Raw genomic sequence first — 17072 nt, 5'->3', positions numbered from 1 at the left:
AGCTCAACAGAACATTTAAACTATTAATGTCAGGACTGCAAGACGGAGAACTGGAGTTCTTCAAATCCTCACACAAAAAGAACAGAAAAGGCATTAAGTGAATAACCAAATCTTTTATTTAATACGGGTATGTACACTTTTGACGACACTGCCAGACTGGCATGTTCATGAGGAAAGGGTTCATTTAGAATGAAAACTAGACATCGACAGAGACCTATACTGAAGCCCGAGCCTGAATGTTTTTGGCCAGGACCTTCAGATCGGCAATGCACTTGGCGATGCTTTCCTTCTCCTGAAAGACACAAACAAAATTGAGATTGTAGAGATGACAGTAAAAAAAGAAAGAAAGAAAAAACAAAAACAGTAATACCATTATCAGAACAATTATTTTGTAGTACAGGTCCATAAATGGGTGAAAGTTTGTCTAAATTAGGGCAACCCTGTTTTACCGTGCCAATGTTATCCATGTTACATGTACTGAAGTAATAACAGTAAATGTTGAATCATTTACAATCAACTAACCCTAAACCAAACCCTGTAGTATGTTATCATTAATCTGTTACTGCATAATTACACAGCTACTGACACTTTAAAATAAAGTGCAACCTAAATTAGCTAAAGAACAACATTAATTTGACACGTTTAGACCTTGATAAGACACCAAGAATCTCTCAAAATCTTGAAGGACTGAATACAAAGACTCCATCTAGAGACCAAGCTAAAATGCTGTGCTGTGCTGTGCTGTGTCTTAAGAACTAGTCTTCCTGTGTATAATATGAATACAGTGAATGTCAATGGAGTGACCATAATCGTGTACCTGCTGAGGAGTGATGCTCTTGATGACGCTCTGCTCGACCCAGTTCACCATGTGCTCCTGCTCCATGCGGCGGTGCAGGTTCTGAAGCTCCACCTGGTAGTCCAGCCTCTTCTTCACCTCATTGGTCACCATGTGCAGTCGCTCCCTGTAATTGGTCTCCAGCAGCATAGCCACATTGTTCTGATGGAAAATAGGAAGAGGAGCATCACAAAACTACTTAGTGCCATTCTAAAAGTTATTTGTAAATAATTCCAAATTTAAATGCAAACACAAGTGTGGATTTGTGATGTTTATGGATAGTAAATGAAGGCAGATGATCGGTCACTGGAAAAATGTCACATTATTTGGCTATTCTGTCCTCACCCTCTTGGCATCAAAGAGCATGTGTCTTCCTTCTACTCTCCACTGCTCCTTCTTCTCATCCTCGATGCCTTGAGCTAGGCTAGCCATGGCCTGATCCTTCACTTCCTGAGCCTTTGCCACTTTATCCTGCAGAGGAAGAGAGAGAACCAAATATAAGTCAAACAAATCCCGTAGCTACAGTCATTTGGGTAATTGTTCACATCATCATATTTATCAGCAGATACTATTCCAGTCACAATGCAATTTCAGTGTTTTGCCGCACAATTTCATTTGCGACATTTCTGTTGAACACAAAACACTTTCTGCACCTCGTTGATTTTATCAGCGAAGGTGGCCACACTGGGCCCAAACTTCTTGACGCCGTAAATGACGACTGCACCGATTGACGCAGCAGCAAATGTCTCGTGATTGATTACGTAGATTTCCTTAGACAGCATGTAGAGGAGCAGACCAGTGCCCAGCATATAAGGCCCTGCAAACAGAAGAGAACACTGTTGATACAAACAAACCTGTGTATCAACGGACTGGCTCTCGAGTGAACTTTGAGAGTGAACTTTTTTATTTTATTTAAAAGACAAAAAGGAACCTGGACAACTGGGAAACACTTGGAAAGGAGGCAATAAAGCTGAGAATCGCACCTGTGACACCGGTCTTGGGGTACAGCAGAGTGAAAAGCTCCTCTGGGAAGATGCCATGACGGACCTTTCCTCCCTTCTCGGGGAGAGGGGGTACAGGTGCAAGACTCTGGGAGGACTGATGAAAGGAACGAGAGGCCTGAACCAGGCTGAGGAGGAAACGCAGCACAGGATTAGAGGTTTATGGATGTCATTGATTGTCATTTGTTTTGCAGTTCTCTTCAACCCCAGACTGATATACACAGCACTGACCAGAAGAATGAATGTTTTTACATACCAAGCGCCAAAGGACCCGCTGTTTTTCAGGGTATGACCTACAATAAACAGAAAACAGAGCAGTTAGAAAAGGACTGAAAACATCTCAACACCTTTCATTAATACTTGCAATCATGTTTTATTAAGTGCAACAGTTTAAAAACAATTTAAATTAACTTTTTTATTATATAAAAAATAATTTATGAAATAAGATTTTGGTTCATCGTGCAAATATAACAAAAAAGCACGTCCTTGCATACACAACACAAGTTACAAGCTGTCAACAATCAGGTTAGGAAATGAGGCAAATTAAAAACAATTTCAACATTTGCACTCCAGAATGCACATTCAGGAAATGTTATTATATGAGAAAATATTAATTATTACGCAGCTAATATAAATGGTTAAGTCTGAAAGGTACATTAGCTCTGAGCTAACAGCTAAACAATTCAATACAAGGACATACAGAAAGCACAACAACTCAACGATTGTTCTCATAGAGCAACTGTTCCCTGAGCATAAATCTGTACTTCACTGTATTTAATACGACATTTGAATTATAACATACATTAATTGGAACAGATATACACGTTGTTTATCTGCAGGTTCCTGTGCGGCCATTCACAACGTGCGGCCTAATTTACCCTTCAACTGCACATTCTCTCATTAAACCGCCTATATAATCCACACGATCAACGAGAAGAGTTAGGGTGCCTTTCATTAGATAAATCGCCCACCTGAAACGAGCACCAGTCTCGATAACATGTTTTAACGGGTGAATATCAGGATCCCTGGACGAAAAGTCTCTGTACCGGGCTCTCTGTGCCCTTCTGGACCAAGGATGAGGAACTCTCGCCTCAGGTATCGCGAGATGTTCCAAAAAACCAGCGATCTGTCACATCCGGCAAACCCTGCTGCACTATGAAAGGGAGCAAGCAGGTGGCGCCAGTTCACCATAAAAACAATAAAGGAAACGTTTACACTTGCAAGTTGTTGCTACCATAAATATTCAAACATATTAATGATTATAATAGATATCAATAAGCATTTAAATAAGTCTTAATACAGATAAACACTGTTCATTTTGATTCTTGTTTGGGAATTGCCTAAGTTTAAAAGGTACAGTTGGCTCTATACACTAAACATAAGCTGATTTACAGCTAAGCAATATATTTTAAACTTAATTTATTGTAAAGTCTGTTTCTACATTCACTTCAAACTTAAATTAACTGTTAATTTTCATTGATTTCTTCAGCTCAAATTAATTTATTTTCATATAAACACTAACACGAGTCCACCTTGAATTTCTGCTTGCATTTTAAAATCTTGCTTTGATATAGCAGGGAATGTTTATTCTATGTCGTCTTTCTCTTTCTCTTCAGTCCCTCCCCATCCACTATTGCTACACTTAAACAATCAATATAACCACCCCTCCAGTCCTAATCTTAGGGCCCATCCGTGTGTGGCACCAGTTTGAATACGCATGGCTGCTGAGATAGAGGAACTCATACAAGTTGTGAGGTTCATCTTACTTCCTGTTAAGCAAGCAAGGCAAACGAAATAGACCGCCCTTTGTTGAATGAACTAGTTTTCAAGTGCCATGTAAGCTTCAAAGTGTGCAGACTCGGCTTTCACAATTATTTTAACTCCTGGGACTCATCTCAGAACAGGTAGCTACTTTCATTAAAAGCTGTAAAGAGACAAATATGCTAAAACTCATTCTAGCTGATCTGCATTTGGCTTTTATGATAGTGTAACTGATTGCAGACTTGTTATTCAGCTGCAACTTGATATTTGATTCAAACATCTTGACATTTGAATTAATGTATTTAATGTAGTATTTTTAACTGTTTTATTAGTTTATTTTTAATTGGAAATGGTTGTAAAGTAATGTAGATGTTCAGGCAATGTGGTCCCTAAAATTGGGAGCATATTGCATATTATGTCTTGTTCATACTTGTTCATGTTAAGTCATTATTAAGATATCTGCATATATATGAAGACCGTGTGAATTTTAATGAAACAATGATGGGTTCGGTTTTTTTTTTTCAGCTGCATGTAGCTCGAAACAATATGACAAGCTTTGAAACAATATGTCAGCAGAAGTGCATGACTGGACTTCATCTTACAGTATGTTTAATTAAGCATTTACTGTTTTATATATAGCCACTATGAACATGATTTTATTGTAGCTCTGAAAAGAATGAGAACACACAACAAGTGCGACCAGCATAACTGTAGGTTTGTTTTAGTTTTTTTTTGCTCGTCATATTACAAAAGTTGTTGTTGATTATCCTCATTTTGTGTTATTTGCTTATTTTGGATGGTCTACTTCTGAGATCTAATGATATAGTGTCACTAAAAGATGGATATACAAAATGTTTTTCAATTACAGAAAATTGCCACTTCAAGAACCACACATTTACATTGTAAGGTGACATTCCAGTGCCTTGAAACATCCCACAAGGTTTTCACCTCATTCAGAGTGGGACAGAATGGAGGATGCTCATGACAAAAGAAGTTCACCTGCCGCAAATTATGAATATAAAGTGGAGCAGCGTGCCGTGAAGCACAGAGAAATCAGCCATCGCAATAACACAACATCATGTCGCAGTCCCACGAGAGATCTGGACACGAGGTGGATTAAAACCGAAATGCATCGCAAAAGACAGTTTGAGTTCTTCAAAAGAAGACCAGTGGACCATGGCACATACTCACTGTTATCTGCAGTGCCAAGGCACAGATACTCAAGGGAAACCCTGCATGCACCAGAGCACATGACACAAACCTTAACGCCAATCAGACAGCCCTCGATAACAAGACGAAATATAAAGCTCCAGAGAGATGCTGTTAACTTTACAAAGCAGGTAGAGAGATTATTAAGCAGGTCTTTGTCCTGTGACTGATGAATCACCAGTTTTATGGTCTATATTCCTTACATATTTTAAATTAGTTTATTAAATTCAAGAAAATGTTTTATAATCTTTAATGACATTAGGGGTCACCAAAGTTTGTCCTGAAAGGCTGTTCGTTGTCCTGCAGAGTTTAGCTCCAACTTGGCTCAATACACTTCCCTGGAGGTTTCAAGTATACCTAAGACGTTAAATATCTGGTTTTGGTCTGTTTGATTAGGGTTGGAGCTAAACTCTGCAGGACACCGGCCCTCCAGAACCTGCTATATGATAACACTGATCATCTATAATAACACTGAAATCAAATGTACAAATTATAAAGACAGTCTCCATGGATCCAGTGAATGATGAACATGACCTGAAATCAGACGAATGGAAAGTACCAGTACTCAAATCTGTCCGGCTTCATGGGAAAATTAAAAAGGAGCGAGGTTAGTGGATTTTCTAATGAATAACCATAACTCCAACTAGGTCATGTCGAACACTGCTTTAAATTAAGACATGAATACTTAAGATCAGATGAGTAATAGTAAGATTCAAATGTAAAAACATACTGGTGTTATGCACTGCATGATGTTGGGGGAAAAAAACTATTTTTCAGTGTTTTGTTATATGTGGCAGGATGTGACAAATTGCAAAATATTATTATATTAGTAATATTACAATGATTATTTTGTGTTTATAATTCATACAGTTCTGCTGAAAGACATCACTCAGCTCTCAAACACCCAGAAGACATTGCAAACAGCCAGCATTCAGACTGAGTGAGTCAAATTACATTTACTGTGTATTTTAAAAGTAAAAACTTAATCATAATGCACCTGTTTTGTAAATATTAATGCAGCATTATGAACTCTCTTCCTTCAGGTCTGGATTTGTTACCGTCAAAGAAGCTGTAAGGAATAGAATGCTTGTTTAAAAACAAACAATTTACTATTCTCAAATAGTTAAATGTTCATTTTGTTTCATAATTTGTTTTTTTGTTTTTTTAGGATGTACACCAGTTGGCTGACTATTTAGAAGTATGACAGCCCATAACATTCATATTTAAAAACACCAGTTCTTTCTGACTGTCTTTAATATGTTTCTGATATTATGAAATGTGACATCTCTATGCAGGAGGCCTTACAAAGAGAAGAGGCTCTTAAAAAGAAGCTCTCCAACCTCCAGAAAAGTGCCGTCGCATTACTGCACTCTACAGAGCTCCTGTGGAAGGTACATTAGTAAACTACTGTACTTCCTGCTGAAGCAGCATTATTCTGAGGCACACAAGCACCTGTACATTATGAGGTCGAATCAAACACACTGACCGTGTGAACTCCTTCATACAGACTGCCAGATGTTCTTGCTTCCTTTGAAGCACAAGATGATCTTTGGATCATTCTGAAATCTTTTGAAGAACATGATTATCAGGTTTTGTGGAGTCCATACAGCTTAAGAGCTGTGGTTATTAAAGCAAAATGAAACAAACCAAATACAAATACATTTTGAAATTAATGGTCATTACTCATCCATTAGCTATGCTGTCATTCTGCGTAATACTGGCTTCATCATTTGTTGATTTTCTTGGTTTGGTCACAGCAGTAACACAGAGAGAGGCTGGAGGGATGGTTTTGTGGCCGACAGCATCCGGCTCCTTATGGCTCGTTCAGAAAAGAAAAAAAAAAATACCAAGAACGGTTCCTTTTCTAGCTCACACACACAAAATGGAGAGCAGTGTAGGCAGGCATCAGAGAGGTGTTTGTTTGCGCTTTTGCAGTGCTTCAAACTCGTCCCTCATTCAAACTTTTCTATTTTGGGCTCATGACAACTTCTATATGTTTCTCAAGGGCCAGTAGACTGTAGCAATCAGTCAAGAATTATTAATAATGAAGGATGTTTACTTGTAACAAAATGCCAAGGAAGCAGTTTTAAGACAGGATGTAGTGTATGTACAGAAACTGAAAACTCTTGCTCTCTCACTGACACACACACACACACAAAGACACATTTCCTTTCCTCCCACAGACACGCTGTGATGAGGACTTGCTAAAGAGTAAGATCAAAGCCCTGGAAGCTCAGCTGCAGGTTTGCATCAAGGTAAGACTTGCAACACTGTATCTTTGCAAGCTATAGTGCATTCAATTCAGCTGACTTACAAACTTAGTTACTTCAAATATTTGTGAATAATTAAATATTTAAAATGGTTAATTGTTGTAAAAGTTGTAAAACAGTATGCTATTGATTCAACTTGGCCCTTGATAAGTACAGATCAGAGAGTTTGAGAGGCTTGTTTTAAAATAGAAAGGTAAAGGTAAAGGTTGCAATTTGTCTTTTTCGGAAGGCTCCTCAGGATGGAATGAAAAAAGTGCTGCTAAAGATTGAAAAACAGAGGGAGGAGTATGAACAGAAGGCTCTTAAGGCTATTCAGAGGGCAGAGAATGAGAAGGCAGAAGCTCAGAGTAAAACGGAGTACCTTCAGGTAAGACACCAAATGTAGAGGTCGGTCTTAAAAACAAATCAAAAATATAACACAAAATCCCCAACATTACCTGCTTCTGTATACTTGCGAATCATGTTCCAAGAAGCCAGTTTTCATTCCCACTCTTCCCTTCCACCAGGGGGCTCTGCAGACAGCGCAGGCAGAGTCTGAGCGGTGGCAGAGGCTGTGTGAGGAGCTGAAAGTGGGTTCGAGTCAGGCGAAGAAGAGGCAGGATGAATGCACCGATCAGATGTTACAGCTGCAAGGTCACTTGGAGGTACACCAAAGCCACTGTAACAGAAACCATCATGAAAGAATCAAAGGACTTGAGTGACACATCACAGATTTTTGCAAAAGATGACAAACCACAGGACCCTACTTTCTGTACACCCTATCATAACTGCACTGAAATGTACAGTATGGGGGAAAAACAAACCAACAAGCATGTATGTTGTGTAACTGTGTATATGTTTGTGCAGCGTTCTGTGGAACAGGAGGAGATGCTGAAGAAACAGAGTGAATCTCTGCTACTGGAGAGAGCGGAGCTTCATTCCTTCATCTCAGAGCTGGAGGAGGAGAACCTCAACCTGAGAGAACATCTACAGGAACTCACAGGTGCTGGAAAATTGACTTTCACTTCAAATTCATTCAGAATTTATGGAAAATACTAATACTGTTATTTCTTGTTTCATCTGTGTCTCTTTCTTTCACACACTCGCAGGACACAACTATGATCGGTGGAACAGTATCACAGAAATACATGAAGATGCTTTAGCCCCTGACCAGCTCCTGATGACAGATAACAGCATAGCCAGACAACTGAGCGAGACTGAACACAGACTCAAAATGAAAGAGAAAAAGGTAAAGAGCTGCCAGAGATATCACTCAAATTAAATTAAGGCAAGACACTACAGACAAAACCACTGTTTTTTTTTTCTTGTACTGGTCAATTTTGTGATTTTGAGCTATTTTGCTTCCATTTCACAGTAGTGGATCGAAATACACATGCAAGTCATATATGTTTATTTGATTACCTTTTAACTATTTTCATCTTTCAATATTACAATACATATATTTATAGGCATTTTTGCATAAAGAAAACTTACCATTTTTGCTCTTATCTGTATTCTGAAGGTTTTAATAGAGGGTTTGTTCATAAATCCTTTGCCTGATTTAGGCTATATTATATTTTATTCCTAGAAATATGAATTTTAAAAAATGAAAGGAATGATAAAAGGAGATATCCAACATTTCTTTTGTTAAATTAACAAACAAACATATAAAAACCTTATATATCAATAAAGTAAAAACATTTTAAAAGTAGATTTTTCCAGTTTTCTGATTTTTGTTTTGGAAATGTATGATAATATATATATATATATATATATGACTCATTTGCAATTAAACAATATTTCAGAAAACTTGTAATACAAAACATTTACCCTAATGTACTGTAATGACTGTAATAAAATGGAAAAGGGAAGTCTGCTGATATCGCATATTTATTTCTTTCCTCTTTTTTTACATATTCACTAATGGTGTCTTGCCTTAAATGTAATCAATTACTAATAAGTCTGAAATATGCATTATACATTTTTGTTCTTAATGAACTACAATTGAACTTATATGCAAGACAAGGATCTTTATAATGTATTTAATATACGAAAATGACAATCTTATAAGCTGTAAGTTAGCTGTGAATTTCTAACAAAGGTGATCATACTTGGCTTGTCACTATTTTATGGGGGCGATCAAATAAAAAGTTAAAACAACAAAACAATTATTCAGTTATAAATAGTACTTCTTTGAGAAAACCTTTTCTATACATGAACATAGGACATAGTTTAACATATAGTGTTGTTTTGGTTACCCGGTTGCTATGGCAGTGCATGGAGCTGCAGGGGGATCTTGAGGCCCTGGAGCAAGAGTGTTACAGCTATCAGTCCCGAATGACCCAATGTAGAGAAGAACTGAACATACTGAAGGAACGCAAGAACAACAGCAGGGTGAGATTCTACCAAAATAACATCCATGTGCGACTATAGGTCCAGTTTCAACCTGATTTTCTTATCATTTGGAATTTGCATGCACTCAGATAAATATATTTTTATCAACACTTTATTTTGGCTTTTTTGCACATTTACACCATAAATCATTTCCCACCTTTATCTCCATGCACAGAGTGGATATTGTGGGTCCTGGCTCTGTATAGTTCTGTTTTTACTGCTTCTGATGGTCGTGTTGGTGGCAGCCCTGTGGTTTCATCATCCACCTGCCAGAGAGCAGCTCCGCCAGTTTTACTCTGTCCTGGAACAGCGGATGGAGGACTACCTCATCCAGCATGGAGCCTGCTTTAGGCCTGTGTGATGAAAGCAAAACGCAAAGCCAAGAAGCTTCTAGAGATTGTCTTTTTTTTGTTTATATTTATTTTTTATTTCACATTTCCAATAGATTTTTATACCAGAATGTTTTTTAAAGTTAGCCACATGTAATGTCTGTTTTGTTTTGTTTACAGTTTTGTTTTATGGTTCTTTGTATAAGTATCTAAAACAGACCAAACGGATGTGTAAAAACTAGTGTCAAGTTATAAAATGAATTTCTAGTGTTAATACCTAAATCTGTATCTGAACTGTACAGTTTATAACTGATTATTTGAATTCGGTACATTATTGGAAAACGGTACATTTAAAAATCCAAACACGATGGTAGTTCAACAGATCAAGCCTGGAATAAATTGACTGTGTAACTAAGATTTGCAATAAGTATTAAACATGTAACATTTGTATTTTTACTGTATCTCTGTTTTTACTGAATGATTTCAAAAGGTAATTTCCAGATAGTGTAATGTAAACGTCTTTCAGTTAGCACTCACTGAGTACAAGGACAATATCGTTGTGTTGAATGGCTGAAAAAGCACATTGTCATGATAGGTCACTCTTTTTAGCGTTCCAGAGTGACCTACACATTAATGGAGATCTGATACGGAGTGTTTTAACACTGCTTTTCACAATGGTCTCCTGTCTAAAGATAATCAGAGTCCATTAAAACATTCCCTCCAGCTCTATAACATGATAATAGTTGACAGCTGTCATAAAGGGTGAGTAGTATATGCTTTTGCGGAAATGCATTTAACCTTACTGTTATATGAATTGCAGCTTGAATGTGATGTAAAACTGGAAGTGCATATAACAGTGTGACACCAGTTTTCTTGACAAAAAGCCAATAGGATTTTTGCATTGAGTTTAGGATTATTTCAGAAAATAAACTCTGATATGAATAACACAACTTTGATGAATTTTTAAGGCCTTAATACAGTCACCAGAAGTAAAAAGCTAAAGTTAGGCTATAAACGAACTACACCATGGTCACATGACGTCAACACCACCACCATCATCCACAAGTTTGAGTAGTTTGCAAGAGTGTGATAATAAACACATAGAGGTTTCAAAAGTGTTACTAGTGAAGTTGCTTATTCAGGACTCATTCCTGCTGCACTCTCTGCATTCTCAGCCTAAACTACAGTTACCAGTTTAACAATGGCATGTTCCATAGTCTTACAGTAAAATCCTTGTGAAAACCACTTTTGGGATTATCATTCATGGCAAGGAATTAATTTCTGGAATAGTTCCGGAATCTGCTCAACCATTCAACTTCAGAAAAGAATTCATTCAGTTTATCTGAGGAAGAGGTACAGTAAACAGTATCGCAAAACAATCCATAAGTTAATTCTTAAAAGGAGTAAAAATTAATGAAAGATTAATTTCTTTATTTCTTTTTTGTTTTGCACCTAGGCTTTGGAAGTCAGTGACCACTATCCTGTAGAGGTGGATTTGAAAGCAAACCACTACTGCGCCATCAACTGTGAACTAATAGATATCTGTGAATATAACATATAAAGTATCAATAATAATAGTTTATAATTATTGCCCTGATACTGTAATAATTGTACTAATAACTGTACATTTTGTCATGAAATGAAACACTAGCAGCAGAACACATACATGATGTTTAGAGATATTCTGAATACCACAGAAAGAAAATGGGAATAGAAAATGGGAAAAAAAGCTTTAATCTTATATTTTATTAGGCTTTTTCTGGAAAAGTTGTTTACTAGATTATTTAAGACATGTTTATTTAATTTTTAATATTATATATGCACATTATCTTTAAAATAAATTTTGATTTATGGCTTGGTGCTCTGCTACAGTGTTCTGTATTTGAAGTTGCTAATAGTGAAGATTAAATAATAAATATAATGTCCACAATTTCATGAAATTGTATAACAGACATGGACTAAAAGTCACAAAGCTTTCATATATATATATATATATATATATATATATATATATATATATATATATATATACACATACACAGTATAGGATAGGGAGGGGGCTGTTCTCATTTAAATCGGCTCATTTTCTCCTCAGTTTTGATCAAGGGGAGTAGAAGCTATGCTCCTATGTTCTTTCATTCTGTCTTGTAACTAAATTATTCACAATATAATATTGACAAAAACTCGCAGCACTACAGTGGTTCACTAAAAAGAAACCTTACAGAATGGACACAGAGTGTCATGCTAATTTTAAAAGCATTTTACATTGTCTGATGAAAAGACGGCAGCATTATGAATAAAATTTCTGTGCAACTCATGCAAAGGATGCATCAATTTAGAGAATACATGATGTGGTTGTGCTTCTCTAACCACAGCCTTGAAAATGTCACACAGACACGAACACGCACACAGACACGCACAAGTAATATGTAATTAAGTAATCAAGCAAACATAACTTGACATATTTGATAGGTTAACTTTTGATATTTATATTTTACAATGTTGATTTAAATTGCATGTTCATGTAGCTGTTTTTTAATTAAATGTTGTTGTAAGTTAAGTTCTGTGTTGTTTGTGTTGATGTTCTTGTTGTCACGGCCCTGTTTGAACAGGAAACAGCTATGACACGAAGCGGTACGCAACACACTCTCTCATTTTGTCAAGTGGTAAAACATTCAGAGTGTCTGTCATGTTTGAAACTGATTTTGTCTGTATGGGATGAAATTAAATACTTTACACCTACTGTTGTGTCAAAAACAAGATGGATCAAAACATTGATGATTTTCTACTGGATGCATTCCCAGGTAAGATTTTTGTATCACACTTTTTATTTTAATTAAGCAGGAAAATGTTTTTTTGTCAATTGTGCATATTGTATGATCTCACTGCTAAACCATGGTATTCCATAAATATTGTGACCTAATTAACAACACACACTTAGAAAAGTCCATAAAAATATGGCCCAATGTATAATATTAATATGAAGGAATTTTCTGTATTGATTTTTCACAGGTGTTTTACCCATATTTCGATTTGCATAAAGTTGTTTTAAAGTTGAGGGAAATGTCTGTAAACTTAACAGAAAAGGTACTGGTAATTTTCTGCCAGGATCCATTTTTCTACAGATCTTTTTCTTACAGTGTAATTAGTATTGATGCGTGTATTTCTCCTTTATTTATATATTAAAAAAAAAACAGAAACAAACTTTGAGAATCTTAATTTTGATGAAGACACAGCAACCGCTCACAGCATTAATGCACCTCAAAATAAGCCAGGCATGAAGGAAGACGACAATCTCAGAGAATCCAGTGGATCTGATTCTGACATCGATTCAGAGTGGACGAATAGGGAAGAGGAAACTAAGCACTGTTTTGAGAACAATAGGAACTTCTCTTTAGATACACAAGGCATGAAGGCAGGATCTACACTTTGTGGTTCATGGGATGACAACGAACCAGTCGAAAATATGACACAAACCCAAAACCAGCTATTAAGCTTGCATGAAGAGGAGTGCAGAGAGAAAGAATTTGAGATACATGAAGATATCCATCAAATGAGCAAGGAACAAGCTGAAGATGTCAGTGTGCTGGACATGGTTCTTCAGGAAGGATCTCTTTATGGTCTGGAAACAATGAGCACAAGGACTCAGGAGGAGACCACATCTCATCTACTGTCCTACCAGATGCTGGATGAATCTGAAAATGAAAGCTCAACGTCAAAAGAGGAAAGAATGGAGCCTGATAGCACTGAGGAACATGTCCTTCAGAATTCACAAGATGATACGCAGCTCAAACGTTTTAGTGCCATACAGTCAACACGGCAAGATTGGAAAGTAGCATCAGCGGAGGTCCAGTTTGAGGATGAGATGAACGAGTTTACAGAAGAAGATCAGGAGGATCATGAGAGAGACGAAGAAGGTTTAGCAGAGTATCCCTCTGATCTGTCTCAAAGTGACAGTGGGGACAGCAGTGAAGGTCAAGAGGTTGGACAACCCAATCGCACAGACAGCAATCTAGCTGAGGTGCAAGCTGTAGGCATAGGTTGTTCCTATGAGACGGAGAACCTAGAAGAACCTCTGGATGCTGGGTATCACCGTGAGATTTCAAACATCGGGGAAAGTTCTGATTTTGGATTCTCTAAGAATTTCCGATCCAATTCCAGTGAATGCTACATGAATGAACAGCCCGACTATGATAGTGATTTCAGCAGTGATGGTGACTACAGCAAAAACCAAGAAGATATACCTGAATTAATTTCACATACAGTCTCAGAGGACAAAAACACACCTCTCCAGAAACAAGAGCACTCCTTCACGAAGGACTTTGCTACAGACTGGAACAGTATTGAGCATGAAGTAGTGGATGGGGTGGTCGAAGATAGTCAGAAACCAGAGATGTGTTGTGTAGAAGGTTTATCAAGCATTCCAAAATCTCATGGAAGTGTAATGAAATGTTCTACTGAAACTGATTTGTCTGAAAACATAAGTGTGGGTGAGTCACATCCATCAGAGTCTGTTTCAGTGAAAACAGACCAGAACAACCAAGAACGTAACAGAGAACATTCAGAAGTTTTAGACATTGGAGAAAATATCAACACGTTGTTACCTGGGATGTTTTGGTCCCAGGACAACTTGAAGCTTGATGAATATGACTGGGACATTAATGAAGAAGAGGTGATCTGTGATGAAGAGGACAATTTCCTGGAAGAGCTGGAGGATGATGGAGAGGAGGCCGAGAGGGACTGGGAGAAAGAAAAGGCAAGAATTGAAGCATTTAACAGATATTACGAGCCTGTCGAAGGAGAGGAAAACAAGGGTACAGTAAATGCTGATTTGTGATCTTAACATCCTAATACAAATAATAATAATAATAATAATAATTGTATCACATTTTTTATTAGGACAGTTTTAAAATTTGGTCAATTCTTTCCCAACAACAACAGCGAGAAGCCATAAAGTGACATTTTGTTTGGAGCCAGAATCCTCTCAGTATGAGGAGGATAGTTACAGGTAAGACGGATTTCTACACATTACACTCCAAAAGCAAAAAAGTGTTTTGTGTTACATAATGTATATATTTTATACTTTAGAGCAACATACAAGCTCATAAATTTGATTTGTATGTGATTTTCCACACAGCAGTGAAGAGGAACTGAGAACAAAATGTTGCATTAGTGAGTCGCATCCTCCAGAGTCCAGTTCATTCAGACAAGACCAAAGCAATGGAGAAGACAGCCGTGAACCCTCAGAGGATTCAGACGGCAGAGAAAACATCAGCACCTTTCTGATGGATGAGGACAACATGAAGCTTGATGATTATGACTGTGATATTAATGCAGAAGAAGAGTTCTTTCAAATGAAGTCAAGTAAGGTGATCTGTGATGACGATGATGATTTCTTGGAGAAGCTGAAAATTGAAATAGAGAGGGATATGGGGCAGGAACAAGCAAGAATTGAAGCATGTAACAGATATTATGGAGAGTCTTTTAAAGAGGAGCAAAGTGAGGGTAAGTGCTGAAATGTTCAATTACACTGCTGTTCAATAGTTTGGGTCGTTTTTTTTTTTTTTTTTGCTTTTTAAAGAAAAAAATATATTTTATTCAGCAAGGATGCATTAAATTGATTCAAAAAAGAAAGCATATACATTTATAAAGGTGCTTCAACTAAGTAAGGGGATGAATACTTATGCAATGTACTTATTTAAATTTTCAGTTTTTTGCTTTGTCATTATGGTGTATGGAGTACACATTGATGTGGAAAAAAAGTTATTTAAAGCAGTTTAACACACGGCTGCGATAAAAAAAAACATTAAGGGGCATGACCGGTATATAGTATATATATATAACAGTATATATATATATATACTGTATATATAACATTTTAGCTACAGAAACTATTTTCCCAGCAATACACTGGCATTTAACATTTTTTATAGGGAAATGAAAGTGTGTGTATGACAGTATGTGTATACATACTGTCATACACACACTTTCATTTCCCTATAAAAAATTTTAAATGCCAGTGTATTGCTGGGAAAATAGTTTCTGTAGCTAAAATGTTAGGGCATGACGTTAGTATCAAGATCATGTATTAACAATGCCTGCTAAATGAGTAAATATACTTGAACATTTCTCTCAGCAGTAACAGACGGAACCCACAAAGTTATGTTAAGGTTTCACCAACAACCTTCTCAAAATGATGAGGATAATGATAGGTAAGAAGGATTTCATTCAGCTTCAAATATGATTCATATTACAGATGTGAAAGTTTGCATTTTATTTTGTCCTGCAGCAGTGAACAGGAATCAAACACAGAGGATGACACTGCCAGCATCCTGAAGACTGAGGTGAGAACATCAGATCATCAAGGATACAACAAAATGATCAAATAATAGGAACCGATCATTGTAAAACTGCTATCCACATGTTTCAGGACCAAAGTGATTCTGATGAAGCAGATGAGAGACGATTGTACACAGGAAGGTACAAAGTCTTACCAAAGGGGTTACAAAAGGCAGACAAGAAACTGAAGGAATACCCCAAAAGAAATAAGGTAAATATTAATTGGCTCAAAATTAAAAAAAAAATACCATTCAAGTTAATGTATCAGCCTCAAGCACAACAGCATTAAAGTCCTTAAAAATAAAGTCAATGACCTAACCTAACAGTTCAGACTGTGTTCTGATCTCTCTGTAGTGTCTTGTCCTGCTGCAGTCAGTGTTAGCAGGGAGTCTAGTGACGGCGGTGGGTGTGCTGTCTTACTGGTGGGCCACAGACACCCTAGACTGGATCTACTGAATTCACATGGATCTTGGATATTCAACATGATTCAAAACCCAAAATAAATATCAAGGTCTCTGCGAGTATGATAGAGAAACCATTGCACAAGGCCATGCAAAATCTCATGCAACAGACAAACCAGCAGATTGAGATAAGACCAACTTTATTTCCTTACAGAATGCAACCTAATATTGTAATGTTTAAACAGCGCTTTGAAATACAGCTTTGAAAAATGTTTGTCTTTTAACATGATGGTTATCCCTGTTTTCTTATGTAAAGCAAATCTAGATAGATGAATCTTCCTCCTTTTACTTGGAAAAGTGATACAGATGTATGTGGTCTCTGGGCACAAACAAGTGCTTTCAGAGTAAAACTGACCTAAAAACAAAACAAATAAATCCTTTTGATACCTTTTCAGTTCTTTTATCCCTGACTATATGTGAATGCAGTTAAAGGGACTTTCTTTCATCGCCATTTCTTTCTAATCTCATTTCTCATCCTATTAGGTTGTCAACAA

At 36.9% G+C, this 17072-nt stretch overlaps 3 protein-coding genes across 7 annotated transcripts; 2 read left to right on the top strand and 1 right to left on the bottom strand.

Moving 5' to 3' along the window:
• Positions 1 to 93: 93 nt before the first annotated feature.
• LOC128018638 (ATP synthase F(0) complex subunit B1, mitochondrial-like) lies at positions 94 to 2996 on the bottom strand. Its single transcript, XM_052604269.1, has 7 exons — positions 2808 to 2996; positions 2093 to 2129; positions 1819 to 1964; positions 1489 to 1652; positions 1181 to 1306; positions 818 to 997; positions 94 to 292 (listed from the first exon to the last, which is right to left on the bottom strand). Exons 1-7 carry the CDS (start codon positions 2833 to 2835, stop codon positions 215 to 217), a joined length of 759 nt encoding a protein of 252 aa, XP_052460229.1. The 5' UTR covers positions 2836 to 2996; the 3' UTR covers positions 94 to 214.
• Positions 2997 to 3573: 577 nt separating this feature from the next.
• LOC128018636 (TRAF3-interacting JNK-activating modulator) lies at positions 3574 to 10228 on the top strand. Of its 3 annotated transcripts, none has more exons than XM_052604265.1 (15): positions 3574 to 3740; positions 4123 to 4200; positions 4466 to 4937; positions 5305 to 5413; positions 5677 to 5746; positions 5850 to 5877; positions 5975 to 6004; positions 6102 to 6197; positions 6990 to 7061; positions 7306 to 7443; positions 7583 to 7720; positions 7923 to 8058; positions 8165 to 8304; positions 9330 to 9449; positions 9625 to 10228. In XM_052604265.1, the coding sequence occupies exons 3-15, from the start codon at positions 4566 to 4568 to the stop codon at positions 9808 to 9810; spliced, it is 1635 nt and encodes a 544-aa protein (XP_052460225.1). In that variant the 5' UTR covers positions 3574 to 3740; positions 4123 to 4200; positions 4466 to 4565; the 3' UTR covers positions 9811 to 10228. The 3 variants fall into 3 exon arrangements, with proteins under 3 accessions (XP_052460225.1, XP_052460223.1, XP_052460224.1); XM_052604263.1 differs by having other exon boundaries at positions 7303 to 7443; XM_052604264.1 differs by lacking the exon at positions 4123 to 4200 and having other exon boundaries at positions 3591 to 3740; positions 7303 to 7443.
• A 2188-nt stretch (positions 10229 to 12416) lies between these two features.
• Positions 12417 to 16969, top strand: LOC128018634 (dentin sialophosphoprotein). Of its 3 annotated transcripts, none has more exons than XM_052604258.1 (8): positions 12417 to 12582; positions 12976 to 14592; positions 14720 to 14786; positions 14919 to 15283; positions 15915 to 15990; positions 16068 to 16122; positions 16209 to 16328; positions 16472 to 16969. In XM_052604258.1, exons 1-8 carry the CDS (start codon positions 12540 to 12542, stop codon positions 16571 to 16573), a joined length of 2445 nt encoding a protein of 814 aa, XP_052460218.1. In that variant the 5' UTR covers positions 12417 to 12539; the 3' UTR covers positions 16574 to 16969. The 3 variants fall into 3 exon arrangements, with proteins under 3 accessions (XP_052460218.1, XP_052460220.1, XP_052460217.1); XM_052604260.1 differs by having other exon boundaries at positions 14916 to 15283; positions 15918 to 15990; XM_052604257.1 differs by having other exon boundaries at positions 14916 to 15283.
• The last annotated feature ends 103 nt before the right edge of the window (positions 16970 to 17072 follow it).

This window comes from Carassius gibelio, chromosome A8 (genome assembly GCF_023724105.1).
Source record: "Carassius gibelio isolate Cgi1373 ecotype wild population from Czech Republic chromosome A8, carGib1.2-hapl.c, whole genome shotgun sequence".
In the NCBI taxonomy this organism is placed as follows: domain Eukaryota; kingdom Metazoa; phylum Chordata; class Actinopteri; order Cypriniformes; family Cyprinidae; genus Carassius; species Carassius gibelio.
Note: the sequence above shows the minus strand (reverse complement) of the source record. Positions and strands in the feature narration are given on the sequence as shown.